The 14,875-nt window shown below is 44.7% G+C and overlaps 1 protein-coding gene across 1 annotated transcript in view; it reads left to right on the forward strand.

Moving 5' to 3' along the window:
* LOC133162236 (receptor-type tyrosine-protein phosphatase gamma-like) overlaps window positions 1-14,875 on the forward strand; it is a 64,991-nt gene that overhangs the window by 24,585 nt on the left and 25,531 nt on the right. The window contains exons 3-4 of the mRNA XM_061291289.1: window positions 12,147-12,329; window positions 12,881-13,029. Coding sequence (XP_061147273.1) covers window positions 12,147-12,329; window positions 12,881-13,029 — 332 coding nt within the window. The remainder of the gene's footprint in view (window positions 1-12,146; window positions 12,330-12,880; window positions 13,030-14,875) is intronic.

Raw genomic sequence — 14,875 nt, forward strand, 5'->3', positions numbered from 1 at the left:
TAAAATGAGTCCCACTATGTATTCCTGGATTCCTTTTGACTCCGCTGATGCTCAATATTTAAGGCAATTTAGTTTCGTCAGACCTTAACTCATTGACAGTTGTAGACGTCAAAGATATCAACCGGGTTGGCAGTGAATGAGTGAAGCAAGGCTGCCTTCTTTGTTCTCTGATCAACCTAGCACGCCAGGGGCGTCCTTTGTCACGCCTACGATTGGGCCTTTCCAACATGTGCTTTTCTTCGACGCAATTACGGTCCGTACGGCTGCAAGTGTATAGAACTTGATCCATGGCCCGAGGGTTTAAAAAGGGCCATTCGCTCCTCCATACTTCAGGGTACCTCTCTTCAAGGGTCAATAAGGTGTTGGCTTGAATTATAGGTGCCCTCATTACCAACGGGGAAGGCTGAGCGACTGTAATGATGGCATGAGCACCACCATCAAATTGATTACATCTGAAACAGGAATGTCAGAGATACATATTCCCCAACGACCAGTCCCAATTACCTAATGGGCTTTTGAGAAATATAAGATCCTTTTGTCATTTGATACTATGCCTCCCTCCGTGGTGCCGTCTCGGTATAATGTGGGACAGAATATGCTAATTAGTGTCGGTTTAAACCGAAACGGCTGAATTCATCAAAGCCCTGCCTCGTTGCAGCTTGAGTGTAGTCTAGAAATCAGACTTGGTAAAAACACTTTTGAAGGAACAACATAAAGAATGTGTTCTCCATGTGTTTTGTTTTGATTTGTAAGAAAGAACATTTAAGGCTTAGGTTAGAGAAGCATATACGAGCTAAACTTTGCTCGTCAATGTCAATGATGTGTTTATGCCAAAGCCAAGTCGCCGAAGCGTCCGAGGAAACTGATGTGCGTTCATTCATGCGGTCGGTCGGTCGGCATCATCATTTCTTCAGTCCCTTCTTGGAATGCGTAAAGGCTAAATAGCTTTTAGCCGGTAGTTAATGATGCTCTTAATTAGTGGAGGAAAGGACGAGTAAATGAATGAAGTTTCATCAAGCGCTACATGTCTGCAGGGATTCCTTATGTCATCCCATTAAGCGTGACCACTGATACTCACTGATCTGGAGGCGTTTTGCCGCCATCTCCTTTTGAACGAACGCAAAGGTTGTCAGCGTGGAATGCGCCCTTGACCCGCTCGGCAAGGAGCGAGCGGCCCATATTCACTTGAATGGTCCGTGAAAGTTCGATCTGTCTCTGGGAGCTCCTCAAGAGCTGCTTACCAGACATGAGACTAGCGAGGTACGTATTTAAGACATGCAATTCCTCCCTCAATTTGTGTGTCGTGGTTTGGTAGATGGGAAAGCGACGAGCCATTTCCCCTCAATACGCTGGAAGAAATCCAGCTCCGACCAAATGAGGAGAGTGGAAAAGGCAATCAAAGGGCGAAGAGCCAAGGGCATGAAGAATCATTGAGGAATGTGAGTGACATTTTCCAAGAGTGTAATCAAGAAGAGGCCGTTCCATGAAGAAGAAAAAGGGCTGAGAAATATCGCGCAACTTTACAAATGATCCATCGGATCCGTCAGTGATAATGGGGACGTCCTCAAGCCATGTTACTTTTGAAAATATCAGTGTACCATTGTTTTAGTTGAAGACATACTGATGGACAATACCTGACGTTCCACATTTGTAGTTTAGAATTTGTTGGATGAATAACATCATGCTCCATTTAAAGACAACTGTGTGTGTCAGGTGGAAAGAAAGGAGTGGGTTGAGAGAGAGAGAGAGAGAGAGAGAGAGAGAGACTGATTTCCATTTGTTGGACTTTTATGAGGTAGGCAGAGGAGAGGAATGCATCGATTTCATAAAGGGCACATGGGGTCTGCTTGCCGTTTAAACAGCCCAGCCCAGTGTGGGATCAATCAAAGGGGGGAGATGAAAACATTGACATTTACTCGAGGTTGTGCCCCTATGGACCCAGATGGTAGAAAGTCACACAGTCGCACAGACATTTCTCATTGATACATACTCGGTAAAGCATGGATTTATCCTCACAATTTCATTTCATTACCAATGTAAACGACATTGCTGTTTTATATACATGCAGTCTATTTTATTGCCGCAACAATCTTCTTGAAGTGTTTTTTTCCTTTTCAATCTTGGAAAAGAACAGTACAGAAAGCATACAAACTATCATCGTATCTATCAAGGCTTTGAGGCGCAATTCGATTCCACTTGCTTGTCTCTCTCTTTTAACAGCGGCTGGCCGCTGTGATCGGAATGAGGCCAGTTTCAAAGGCCATTGTGGTGCCATGATGAAAGCACTTGTTGTGGATAAAGTACAGAATTACAATTCTTTAAATAGAGAAACAAATTGAAAGAAGATGGGGGCATTAGGGCAACTATGTGTAGAAAAGACAAATTCAGGGTCCACATTGAAAATGAAAAGGTTTTGTCGAATGCTGCGATTGCATAAAAGCTAATGTCACGCCCGTTGCCCATATTTTAATTTCGCAACTGTGAGACAAAGTGACTGCTTGGGTGATGATGCTGTGATACGGTTGCCAGCCAGTAGTTTGTGGAACAAATCACAGTCGATGGACTAGCACATCTGCTATGCCACCGATAGTGCTGCTTCAATACATCCCTTTAGGACAATATGCAATGCACTTTCAGGGCTGGCTAACTCTTTGTATATTCATGCAAAGCTGAAAGAAGATTGCATTTTTAGTTGGATGAAAGCTTTTCGAGCCTTTTCGATGGGATCCGAAATTTGTTTGGAACTCTTTATTGGAGACTGGCCAACACTGTGAACTCGTGCTTGATCCAAGTGGATCTAGTTGGCGGAGACAGCGGCACCTTTGAAGCCTTTTGTTGTCCAATGTCGGTGATCAGAATGTCAGATCTCACTGAAGTTAGGACGGTCTAATCTGCCGATGAGCCAGCCCCAGGGCCTGACAGGGAAAGGAAATTGTCGGACGGGGTGCTCAGGGCCACGCCAGCTAGACAGGACTCTCTGATCACGCAATCCGCTTTTGAAAGTGGAGTTTTTGCTCGACGAAAGGGCTGGCTTCTGAAGTGGAGCTATGTACGAGCGCGCCAGCTTTAAATAAGAGAGAGATTCCTTTTTAGACGCCCAAGTCAAAACACATGCGTACACTGTGCACTTGTGCTCACGAGTGGATTTTTGTCAAGTGTGTCAAGGTTTTACGCAGTGCTCTTGGAACCAAAAGTGGAGAGGCTAAAACTGCAAGGCCGTTGCTTAGCAAACAAAAAAGAATATCAAACAAATAATATTAATTGTGGCATCAAGAGATAAATAGACATTTGAAATGGTAATAAAGAGGAAACACATTTTGCAAAGTTGACTGATTGTACGGTACTTGGAGGTCAGGGAGGGGGATGAAAGTGGAAATTAAAATTCTAAATCTTTAACAAGGCAATGGTAAGCCAAAGTCAATTTGAAAGTGCGTCTTTGTGTGTGATGATGATGATGATGAGAACTATTACCCGCTTCTTGTCTTTGGGCTTACTGTAGCTCTGTTCATATTGTGCTGAGGAAAACGGTGACAGATGCGATCTAGCAAGAAGAAGGGGGCTGGGTGGGTCCCTGGCACAGATCTCTAGGGCCCCCAAAGATAGAAGACATGGAACCCTGTGCTGCTAATTAATGTCGACCCAGGTTTATGAAGAGAAAAAATAAAAAACGATGGAGTTGCAGTCAGTGCGCTCAGATCTATCATCCGTGAGCGTGTTTGTGTGTTCTTCCAATGAATACATGTGGCTGGATGTGTGTGTGTGTGTGTGTGTGTGCGTGTGTGTGTGTGTGCGCTCTTAGCAGCTGGAGTGCTTCAAGGGAATAAATTACAGCTTCTCCTTGAGGGTGTGAAAGGGAGTGCATGAATTTTTGCAGCTGAGGGAGGGATTAGCTCAGCTCCCCCTAGTCACACACTTACTGTACGTATATCTACGTATATATTGGATTCCATGTTGTTATGCTTCAGCCACTTCTGCATACTTCACAATGGTGAGCATTTCTGTTCGGAGACTTTTTCCACCAAGGTAGATGACATATGTACCAGGATGTAATACTATTCTGACTCACCTGATGCAGCATGGAGAGGTCATTCTCTGTATTTGCATTGTGTCAACGTGTCATGTATTCAAGGCAAATGTTCTTGTAATGTAAAGCCAACAGTAGGTATGTACTTTTGTTTGCATCTGAGCATTCAGCACCTGCATTCAGCTTTTCATGTTGACAAACAATCTTGGAATATTGTAGCTTTCAGATCACAATGTGTGAATTCAAAGCACAAGTTAGCGTCATCACAGGTTTTAGGGAAAAATATTCCTTACACATTTTGGAACATGGCAATGGTACAAACAAATAGCCCCAGGGATTGTAGTTTTTCATTCAAAGAAATGTAATCATGTTCTTTGTTCATTTTGTCTTATTATGAAGCAAATTATCCGGTGGGTGCGTGGGTGCACCAATTCACAATGTGCTTTGCTCTATTCTTCACTGACTTGTGCTGATGTGTCAAAATGTTGGTGGCCTCTTCCATCAGTATTATTTGCTGCTCTGCGTGCAGCTGAGCCTGAGCCTGAGCCTGAGCCTGAGCCTGAGCCAGAGCCAGAGCCAGAGCCAGAGCCAGAGCCAGAGCCAGAGCCAGAGCCAGAGCCAGAGCCAGAACCAGAACCAGAACAGGTGGGCCGGCCGGCCACAGCAGAGTGCAATAACTGTGAATAAGGGAAGCAATAACTCCATCAGCTCCCTCATCAAATCAAAGCTGACTGATGCAGAATAATCAGAAATTGAAATCAGGGGGAGAAAAAGAGCTGACCTGACAAAATAGGAAATGTCATGGGGGGGGGCGCAATAACAAAGGAATCAATGAGGTGCAGATGCCCTTGCACTTTTTGAAGGCAATAAGACAGTTGGCGCTACAATATACGTAGCTAGCTCCATGTTGTCTAAATGGATGGAAGAAGATAGAGGAGCAAATAAAGGAACTGTTACACAATTCAGAGAGCAGCTGTCCCAGCGCTATGGGGCAACGTACATACCGTATATGTAGGAGCAAGAAAATATGCAACAACTGTGACTGCAAAAATAAAGAAACATTCACCTTTGATTTTTGTAGTCAGTGTCCTATTTATACGAGTTGGGGCCTCTTATGTTTGAATTCAATAACTCTGCTGAGCGTCATCGTCAGGTTTTTGGGGCGGGCTGGGAATGAAACCAATGAATTCCCCGTGCAGTGTCACAGCTCCATTTTTGCTTTCATCACCAAATCTTTTTCCATCGTGACCTATTTTCCCCTTAGACGCCTGCACACACATCCACGCCCACAAACAAATCTCATAAATACACATCACATAGGGGACATGCACGTGCATATATTGGAATAGCGTAAGACAGGGGTTGTCAACCGGTGGTCCGCGGCCATCTAGCGGTCCGCAAAATTGGAAATGGATGGTAACGTTTTCCAAAATAAAACGGATTTATTATTAAGACTTGAAAAATGTTTTTCTCTCACAATGATCAATCACAATTGTAGCCACCACCTCTTCTGCTCTCCATCCAACCACTGCTCGAGTCTACCTTCCAGATCTCGCCATCCTCCCGCTCACCCACATTCGACCATCGAATCCAAATCATTAACCTCTGGAAATCATATTGATGCTAGTACTGGACACACCCCACTTTTGTCTCTAGAGTTCCCCAGAATGGCTATTAACCCGTCCCAAAATAATGACACCATTTATTACAACAGTGGAGAAACATGACACTGAAATAATTAGCGCCACTGGAGAGCAGTGGTAAGAGTTCTCATCAATTTTCCCATCTAGCCAAGAGACACTGAGGAAGACACAGCAGGAGAGACAATCATTGCTGCTGCCTGTGTTGAGCTGCTCATTTTGTGGGCCTGGGAAGGAAGGCAGGAAGGAAGGAAGGAAGGAAGGAAGGAAGGAAGGAAGGAAGGAAGGAAGGAAGGAAGGAAGGAAGGAAGGAAGGAAGGAAGGAAGGAAGGCAGGCAGGAAGGAAGGAAGGAAGGAAGGAAGGAAGGAAGGAAGGAAGGAAGGAAGGAAGGAAGGAAGGAAGGAAGGAAGGAAGGAAGGAAGGAAGGAAGGAAGGAAGGAAGGAAGGAAGGAAGGAAGGAAGGAAGGAAGGAAGGAAGGAAGGAAGGAAGGAAGGAAGGAAGGAAGGAAGGAGTGTAATAACGAGAACGTGGCTTGTCTCCCACAACTCGACCTGCCACTCTGCAAGGGAATGATTTCTTAGAACATCCCCATTATCTCAACGTCATTTCTTGACCGTGGGTGAAACAGAACTCATTTGTTTGCGTCTCTCAAGTGTTTCCATCATTGACCATTAATCAGAAAAGGCAGTAAAGTTAAAGAGGCCACATTGTGGAAAATGTACTTTTTAATTGCTTGTATGTATACTACAAATAGTGTAGTTGGGTCTCTGGCCTGCGTGGCTGCCTGCCTGCCTGCCTGCCTGCCTGCGTGGCTGCCTGCCTGCGTGGCTGCCTGCCTGCCTGCCTGCCTGCCTGCCTGCCTGCCTGCCTGCCTGCATGCCTGCCTGCATGCCTGCCTGCATGCCTGCCTGCATGCCTGCCTGCATGCCTGCCTGCATGCCTGCCTGCATGCCTGCCTGCATGCCTGCCTGCATGCCTGCCTGCATGCCTGCCTGCATGCCTGCCTGCATGCCTGCCTGCATGCCTGCCTGCATGCCTGCCTGCATGCCTGCCTGCATGCCTGCCTGCATGCCTGCCTGCATGCCTGCCTGCATGCCTGCCTGCATGCCTGCCTGCATGCCTGCCTGCATGCCTGCCTGCATGCATGCAAGGCCATAAAGTGAAATTAAACACCAGAGTGAAGAACTTGTTAGCTGCCCATTTCCAAAGAATCCATTAGCAGGCTGTTCTAAATTTTGCTTGCTTGGGATGTAACCTTGTGGCTAATGTAGGCACAATACTGAGTTGTTGTTGTTTTTCTGCCACCCATGAAAGCACATCAGGGCAGTCAGTCCATCCATCAGACCACTTGTGCCACTTGAGAGCCCCCAAAAATGATCGTTTGAGGCATGGAGCCTTGAATACCTCAGGGCCAAAAAATTCTCTTCCTTTTCTTTTCTCAAATTAACAACTTGAGTGAGTCTTTTCTCTTCTTGTAACACTTACGTAGCTATAGCTACGTGCGAATTATTTCCTCATAAGAAGGTGAGCTATTTCAGGAGCTCCAAAGCGAGTGGTGTGCCTTCTTTCACCATCACCCTTTTGTTCATCAAGTTGCCACCTCGGGCTCAATTATTCACACCGTTTAGCACTCGTCTGTCTTGCCTTCAGTTTCAGTTTGTCTCTCGCGCTCTTAATCTCTTCTTTATGGAATTTCTGCTATTATTCTCAGTCACCATTTTGGTGACAGTAGTTACAATCCATCATTTGCCACCTATTATTTCAACTTTTGTTTCTAGTTGTATGAATTGATCTCACTTGATGACAAATGTTTGTGAGATCAGACTCCTCTGCCGAAGTCTTCCCAAATTTCCTAATCCAATATAACATTTCAATAAATCAAATCTACTCCCACCCTATGATAAAGTTGTAAGAAGATGAATGTATCGGACCGGACATGTACGTATGTATCCCCAGACAGATGATATTTAAAGTGTGTATTACTGCAGCTCATCCTTGAAATAGAAGCTATTTTGGAAAGAAGACTGCTTAAAGAAGTGAAAGTCTGGAGAATGCCCAAGGATGAAGATTTTTATAATAATCCTTAATCCTCTGCTTTTTTCTCACATCTCTTGATGACCATAACACTTGTATTCATTGATTCCTTCCTTTGTCGGCCGCCACTCCCCGCATCATCGTTTTGATGTCACATTCAATGCGTCTCAAAGTTAAGAAAAAAGAAGAGAAGAAAACGATCATAATAAATCAAATACAAAGTCAATGCTTAAGCCATTGAGGTGAGGGTCGGACGATTTCAAAGGTTACACATTGAACAGTCGGGAACAAAACAGCCTTGAATTATTTCAGGTAAAAAGCTGCACAGAGGGGGCCCTGGGCTAACAGACGCCCTAATGAGGGGAGACTAGAAACATGGAGCACTATATAGCTAATAGCTTGACAATTTGAGCCGCCACCTAGCTCTGACTGAGTCAAGTGTAAGCATTTAAGTGTTCTGCTGCTTTACGTTGTCAGTCTTCTGCTGCTTTACGGCGACGGCGGCGGCGGCGGCACATAGCAAATGCCCACACTGAATGTTGTTGCTAATGTTTTGTGCATTCTACAAGGTCAGCAAATGTGCAAGAAACTGAGTGCACTAGGTTGAGATTGGAGAAAAACCCTCGATTTGTTTTTTTAGGCTGGACTCATGGCAGTGTTGAGAGTAAAAGGAATTTGGATCGGTCAAGTGTCTTTTTTTTGTGCTTTTCTTCTCGGAGCCAATTCTTCTATTATTTTCATGCAGTGTGCACACACAGCTGCACTTCCTTCACTCTTGTGATGGTATAAATGTGGGGTGAGGAACTCCGGTCCTACGAGAGCTACGGCGTTCTAGAGCACTGGAGCCCGAATAGACCCATAATTGTTATTAAAAGATTAAAGATAAAGATGAGAAAATGCAAAAAACAACAAGTCTGCGTACGTGAGACTAGACTGTACAGACCTGGGCAAAGTAGGGCACAGCACAGAGGCCACCGACGTATGCGCGTTAACATTTGAATGGAAATTGAAATTGGGTGGTAACTCGTACAAAGCGCCGATCCCGACCAACTTTTTCAAAAATGCCCATTTTGACCTTAACCCAGATACTAAGTGCATGTAAACATTGCAGTTTGTCATGTGGGCCCATGACTTGGCCACCCTTGCCGAAGAAGCTGCAGGCACATGGCTTTCAAATGTGTTGAAGAATAAATTGATTTACAAAACCAATGTTGTTTTCCTAGCAAATAGTCCAATTTGTCAAAGGTCAGCAATTTTAGTGAAATTGAGTTAAAAAAAATATGCATTGAGTCTGAAAGGCAGTTATGAAGAGTGCTCAAACAATCATCATTCTTCTTTGCTTTTGCGTTTTTTCACTCTTTCTCAGCTCTGTTTTTTCTTTTTCTTTTTCCTGAACTGACTTTTCAGTCCATTTATCTCATTATGGTGTGGATCTCTCCAGTGGGGTTGAAAATGAAGTGTTAATCTCTGTTCTCATCAATCTCCCAAGGCTAGAAGTGCTGGAGTCTCTCCGAGCATCACAAAATGATGACTGGCACTTTTACTTGTCTGGAGAAAGAAGTGTGGAAGCTAAATTGAATTTTAATGGATTGCTCATCCCCCAAGTGAAAGGTACAATCCATTACGGAATGATTGTGATGTTATTTGTTGCCAGTGTTGATTTATGCTATGTGTAGCGTCCAGGGCTAAAGGTTGGAAGGATGGATGGATGGATGGATGGATGGATGGATGGATGGATGGATGGATGGATGGATGGATGGATGGATGGATGGATGGATGGATGGATGGATGGATGGATGGATGGATGGATGGATGGATGGATGGATGGATGGATGGATGGATGGATGCATAGATGGATGCATAGATGGATGCATAGATGGATGGATGGATGGTCATGTGAACGTTGAGCAGCCACAAATCATCATCACTTTACATTTCTCAAGATGTCTGCTAGTAGAGTGAAGCCAGACTTTGAGAGAGGTCTAATTGAGCCATTAGGCCGTTTCATGGCCTTGGCTTTCTTCTTCTTTTTTTTTATTTGAACTGCCCAAATCACACGATTACATCATTTGCGGATGCTGACGTCACAGCTTTAGAATGTTTTCAAATACAAGTCGTGACCTAAATGCTGCATGGACTTTACTCGCCATAGACTAATGGCCCCTATTATAAGGTCTACTGGGAATTATGACGGGTTTCCGCTCGCCAGCTAGGGATAAAATTGCATTTTGTAAAGATAAAAGAGGTGAACTAAGATGTAACAGAATATACCTACATGGTATGTTGTTCCATTGAACATTGTACCTGCTGTTGAAGGTGAACATTTGAAAGGTATTCCTCTTGTCCTTCACAATCATGTCATGCAGAGAAAGCATGTAGGTGGGTGGTCAGCGAGGTGTGGCGGAAATTGCGTGATCTGTTTTCTTGTCTTTTTACCTTGTTTGGATGTGTGTGTGATTAGCTGTGGGTGGCGGGTGCGTGCGTGCGAGCGAGCGAGCGAGCGGGCGAGCGAGGAAGAAGGACTTTGTTTTTCAGTGTCTTCACGCTCAGTTGGACAGTCAGATGGGATTACTGGTTGGCGCTTTGTCGAGTGACGGGGTCACTGGGACAAAGGACGTGGTGTGAAATCACTTTTCCATAGCCGAGAGACTATGCAGCTAAGGGGACTGACTGAGTTGACTTCCAGAGATGTTGAGATCCATATTTTACAAAATGGCACTTTTTTTCCCCCCCCCCCGATTTACTACAATCCTCCTCCATTCATAGCATCATTTCCAGACATCATGCATCAATATAGCAAGTTCCAATCAATTCAATTGTCACAATATGACACGGAAGAGTGGCTCTGCTCACCCACCACAAGCTGAGCTACAATTTGCTCAATCAGAGTTGGTTCAAGGTGGCAAACATTCGTCGGACGTTTTTGGTGTTTTTTCTTTCGGCGAGGAGATTCTGAACATGTTTCGAAATTTCTTTAAAAGCCAATTGCTCACCGCTCGCTCGGTGGGAAAAGGCCCGCATTTATTCCATTTCATTCAGTCACATGTTAATATTGGATGTGTGCTCCCGTGTCCAAGTCGATATGTTCTCTTTTCAGAGTGTGTTGTTCTTTTCCTGTCATGTTATTTGAAGCTACCTGACCATGCTTTATGACTTGCCTGGTGTTAATAGAGTAATTGGCTGTGCTGGGCCTGAGTGACAACTGACATCTCCAAGCTAATGAGGCAGCCATTTCAACCCTTAACAACAACTATAATCACACTGTGCTAGAAGATCACAAATCATCAGCAGGATCATTTCCCATGACCTTTTGTCATGTTAAAATGCTTCATGAGTGCCGGTCTGGTTGATTGCTGCTGACCCATCATGACTTCAGCTTAGAGAAAAGGGGTTCATGTTTGGAGGAGCGCCGAACAGGCAAAGTTTGCCATTTGTCGTATTGATTGGTTAAGGCAAACGCTAATGACTCGTTGTTTCTCAAAGGTTTGAGCAGCTGCTGTCCCAGGTCATACTAGCCTTATTGGAGAGCTCAAACCATCTCAATCAATACACACAGCAGGCAGGGCAGGGCAGGGCAAGGACGGAGATCGGGGAAAGAGGAAGGAGAACAGGATGCTAGCTAATTCCATCAAGTCCACATTAGCCGCAGCTCTCAATGTGCCGGGGCACCAGTAATCATAGACAAATTCATTTAGGAGCCCGCTATTGCTTTCAATTAGGGATTGGAGCAAGTGGGCTCCATGTGCTCCAGTCCACACACAAAAGAAATTCACAACAGCATCATTTTCAGCTGACGTTTCCAATTTGGAGCCGGCGTGTTAAACAGCTGCTTCCGAGCAACGGCATGCTCACTTAGCCACGACACAATGATCTTTTGGCCACCGACAGCGCAAATTCAAATAGGAGACAGATAAAGAGCATTTCAACAAAGGGTGCTTTTTGGGATTATACCGACATATGTTGATGGAAATGTCCCAACCAAAAGAAAATGATACTAAGTAGATGGAAACCGGTGTCAAATGAAAATTTGAGCTGTGCCTTTCCCAGCAAGTCGTATATCTTTTTCAAAAACTCTCCTGACAGTAACTAGACTGCTCCTCTGGCCTCGAGCGTTGTTTACGCAGACAATTTAGCGACGCCTCCTCTGATGGAAATACGACTTGAACGATCTGGAATGTACTTGAGAAGGAGGTCAGCGGCGCATCGTCGGAAACTTTATCGCTATAGTGTTGGGACGACGCAGCTGTCTCGTGATAAGAATATTTTCAACCACATAACAGAAATGCGGACGCTCTTGTTGCCTTTTCGGCAGCTTAAATCAACTTGCTGTTGATTCTTTAAGCAAGGTCTCATTTGAAATCAGACAACTACGCTTCTTCTCACTCCTTTCTCGAGATGACTGTGTATCCTGCTCTAATGAGTTGAATTTTGTTGTTCTTTTCCCAGGTACGTATGGACCAGATGAGGGCTGGGCATCAGCCTATCCGGAATGTAAGGAGAAAAACCAGTCGCCAATCAACATCGTGGACCAAGATGCTAAAATGTCCACTGAGTTTCAGGAAATGACATTGGAGGGCTTCGATAGTAAATCTTCAAACAAGACGTCGATGAAGAACACTGGCAAAACAGGTGGAGAGCAACAAGTCTAATTGTTTGCATTGTAAAAAGAAATACATCAAGAATCATCCACAAACATTCACTTGCGGTGCTGGAGAATGTTGAAAGCACAGTAGAAATGAGAGCAGTGAAAGAAAAATGGCATGGAGGTGACGCCCCCCCCCCCCCCCTCATAATGCATGGCTAGCAAGACAAATGTCCCTGTCTTTTTTCCCATGAATAATGCATGCATACCTTGCAGTTTGTAAACGACAGATGAGCGCTTTATCTGCTGAGGGATCACCTCCACTGAGCACTATGATGGAAAGGTGGGGGGGGATTAAAATACATCTTTCAACATAGCAAAGTGAAATTCTGGCTTAATTGTCACATCCGCAAATGAGAGAAATGAAGTAGACGGACGGACGGATGGATGGATGGATGGGGTTGGATTTGGGCTCGGACGGACGGAGGTTGGTGTGTGAAATTGCTAGCCGAAAAGGGATGAAGTGAAGAGCTCAACTATTGCTGATGAAAATGGATTGATGAAATGTCTTGATTTTCTCTTTTTGTTTTTCCTCCAGTGGCCATTATGCTGAAAGATGATTATTTTGTGAGGGGAGCAGGCCTTCCGGGGAGATTTAAAGCAGAGAAAGTGGAGTTCCACTGGGGGCCCAGCAACGGATCAGAAGGCTCTGAGCATAGCATCAAGGGCCGACGTTACCCGGTGGAGGTAAACAACTTTATCTGGCTTTCACATGTGTTGACTAAGTTTCAAGCTAATGTCCAGGGCTCACTCGCTCCCTCCCTCCCTCCCTCCCTCCCTCCCTCGTATGTTTCCAAGATGAAGCCTTTTCATTTGGAAGACTTTCCCTTCATTGGCTTCCAAGTCTGCCTTGGTATCTCTCCCATCATAATACAGAGTGGCAAACTAATAATAAGTAACCGGTTATACGTCTTGAGTATAATATAGAAGCGCAAAAGAGATATTAGACGGCCTGATGCAAAGTGGACTTGCGGTCATGGGCTCTGGGAATAATCATTCAAGCTCAGTTCATTTATGGTGACTTCAAAACCAACACGCGGCTATTTTGAGAGGAAACGCTTTTCTAAATTGCTCCTCTCCTGTGCTGTCGTCAAATAAGTTGTCACCACCGAACCAATTTGGCCTAATTAGATGGTGTGGGTGTTCCGTTTGTTGAGGCGTCAAAGAAGAAGAAGAATTGGATTTCAAGACAAGTAGCCGAGTGTTTAACCCTAATAGCCCCCTGACGAGAAAGAATTCAAAGCGTTTCGGGAATGTCTTTCTGGCTTCAAACAATTTTCTTTGCATGTTTGGGCGACTTCCTCAGAAGCAACATTTCTAAGCCTTTGCCGCTTAGTGCGTTTGTGCTGTAATTGATTGTTTTGCTCCCAAGAGGCATTGAATTTTATACTGGATAACAAAAGACAATATACTGTGTCAAATTTTCAAGCAGAGGCTTCCAGCTTTACAGAAGTCTTACAGAGTCCATTTCTTTCGGCGCTCGCTCTCTGACAGGAAGCCAAAAATGGTATCTTTATATCGAGTTGAGTTGAATTGGTATCCAAACGAGAAAATGATCGCTTGGAATGTGACGGGCTCTCTCGATGCATCTTGCCAATGCTCATTTTGATCTCCTCCATCCACTTGAAAACATTTCCGATGGGATCAAAGAGAGGATCGGATGATGGAGAGGGAAGAGATCACTTGCACGCACACGCGCATCCACAATGTGTGTGGCTGGAGAAGTTCCTCGGCAAGCTTTTCCCCACATGCCAAGATAAGAGCAGCCCCGTAAATGAACACACACTAGGAGGCCCGTGAGCATGTGTGCGCGAGTAGCTCAAACACTCTCAGATAAAGCTTGATAAATGGCATTCTATTCCCCATCAACCTTTGCTGTGTGGGAAATGGAAAGCGCATCCCTGCCCCTAAATCATCAGATGAATGATGATAAGGACGGGTAATGCCGTGGTGCGAATCGCTTTGATTTGAAAATCATGTGCTTGCTACTGATGCTGACTCTTGTGTTTGTCCGTTGTTTCATCGCAAGGGCAGGCGGTCAAACCCTCCTTTTCAAGTTCTGGTTGTTTTTGGAACACTGGACCAGCAAATGAATTGAGCTTTTGGAGCAATACAAGTCTTTATCCTGACTACTCCCATTGTTCCCATTGAGCAAGGCAATCAACTTTGACTCTTACTTTCCCTTTTGACATAAATGATAACTGCCGTGATCCACTTCCATATTTTCTGGTGTGATATTTCTTGCCTGGTCTCAATGACACCATTTTTTTTCAAAGCCTGATTTTGCCTAGAGGAGAAGTGTATGCCGCCCCATTTTCTGAGTATACAAAGACAATTTTTAATAATACAACTGTCCCTGGCGACTCGAGCATTTGTCTGTCTGGCCCTCCCCTCCTCATTTCCATGAAAAAGTGAGACTTTGTGAAATTGAAAATGCCACAGCTTACTCCACAGCTCATCTCTCATGTCATGCGTTGCACTTGCCTTTGTAAGACAGATTGTGTGGTGTGGTGTGGTGTGGTGTGGCGTGGTG

Source organism: Syngnathus typhle, linkage group LG11 (genome assembly GCF_033458585.1).
Source record: "Syngnathus typhle isolate RoL2023-S1 ecotype Sweden linkage group LG11, RoL_Styp_1.0, whole genome shotgun sequence".
Classification (NCBI taxonomy): Eukaryota; Metazoa; Chordata; class Actinopteri; order Syngnathiformes; family Syngnathidae; genus Syngnathus; species Syngnathus typhle.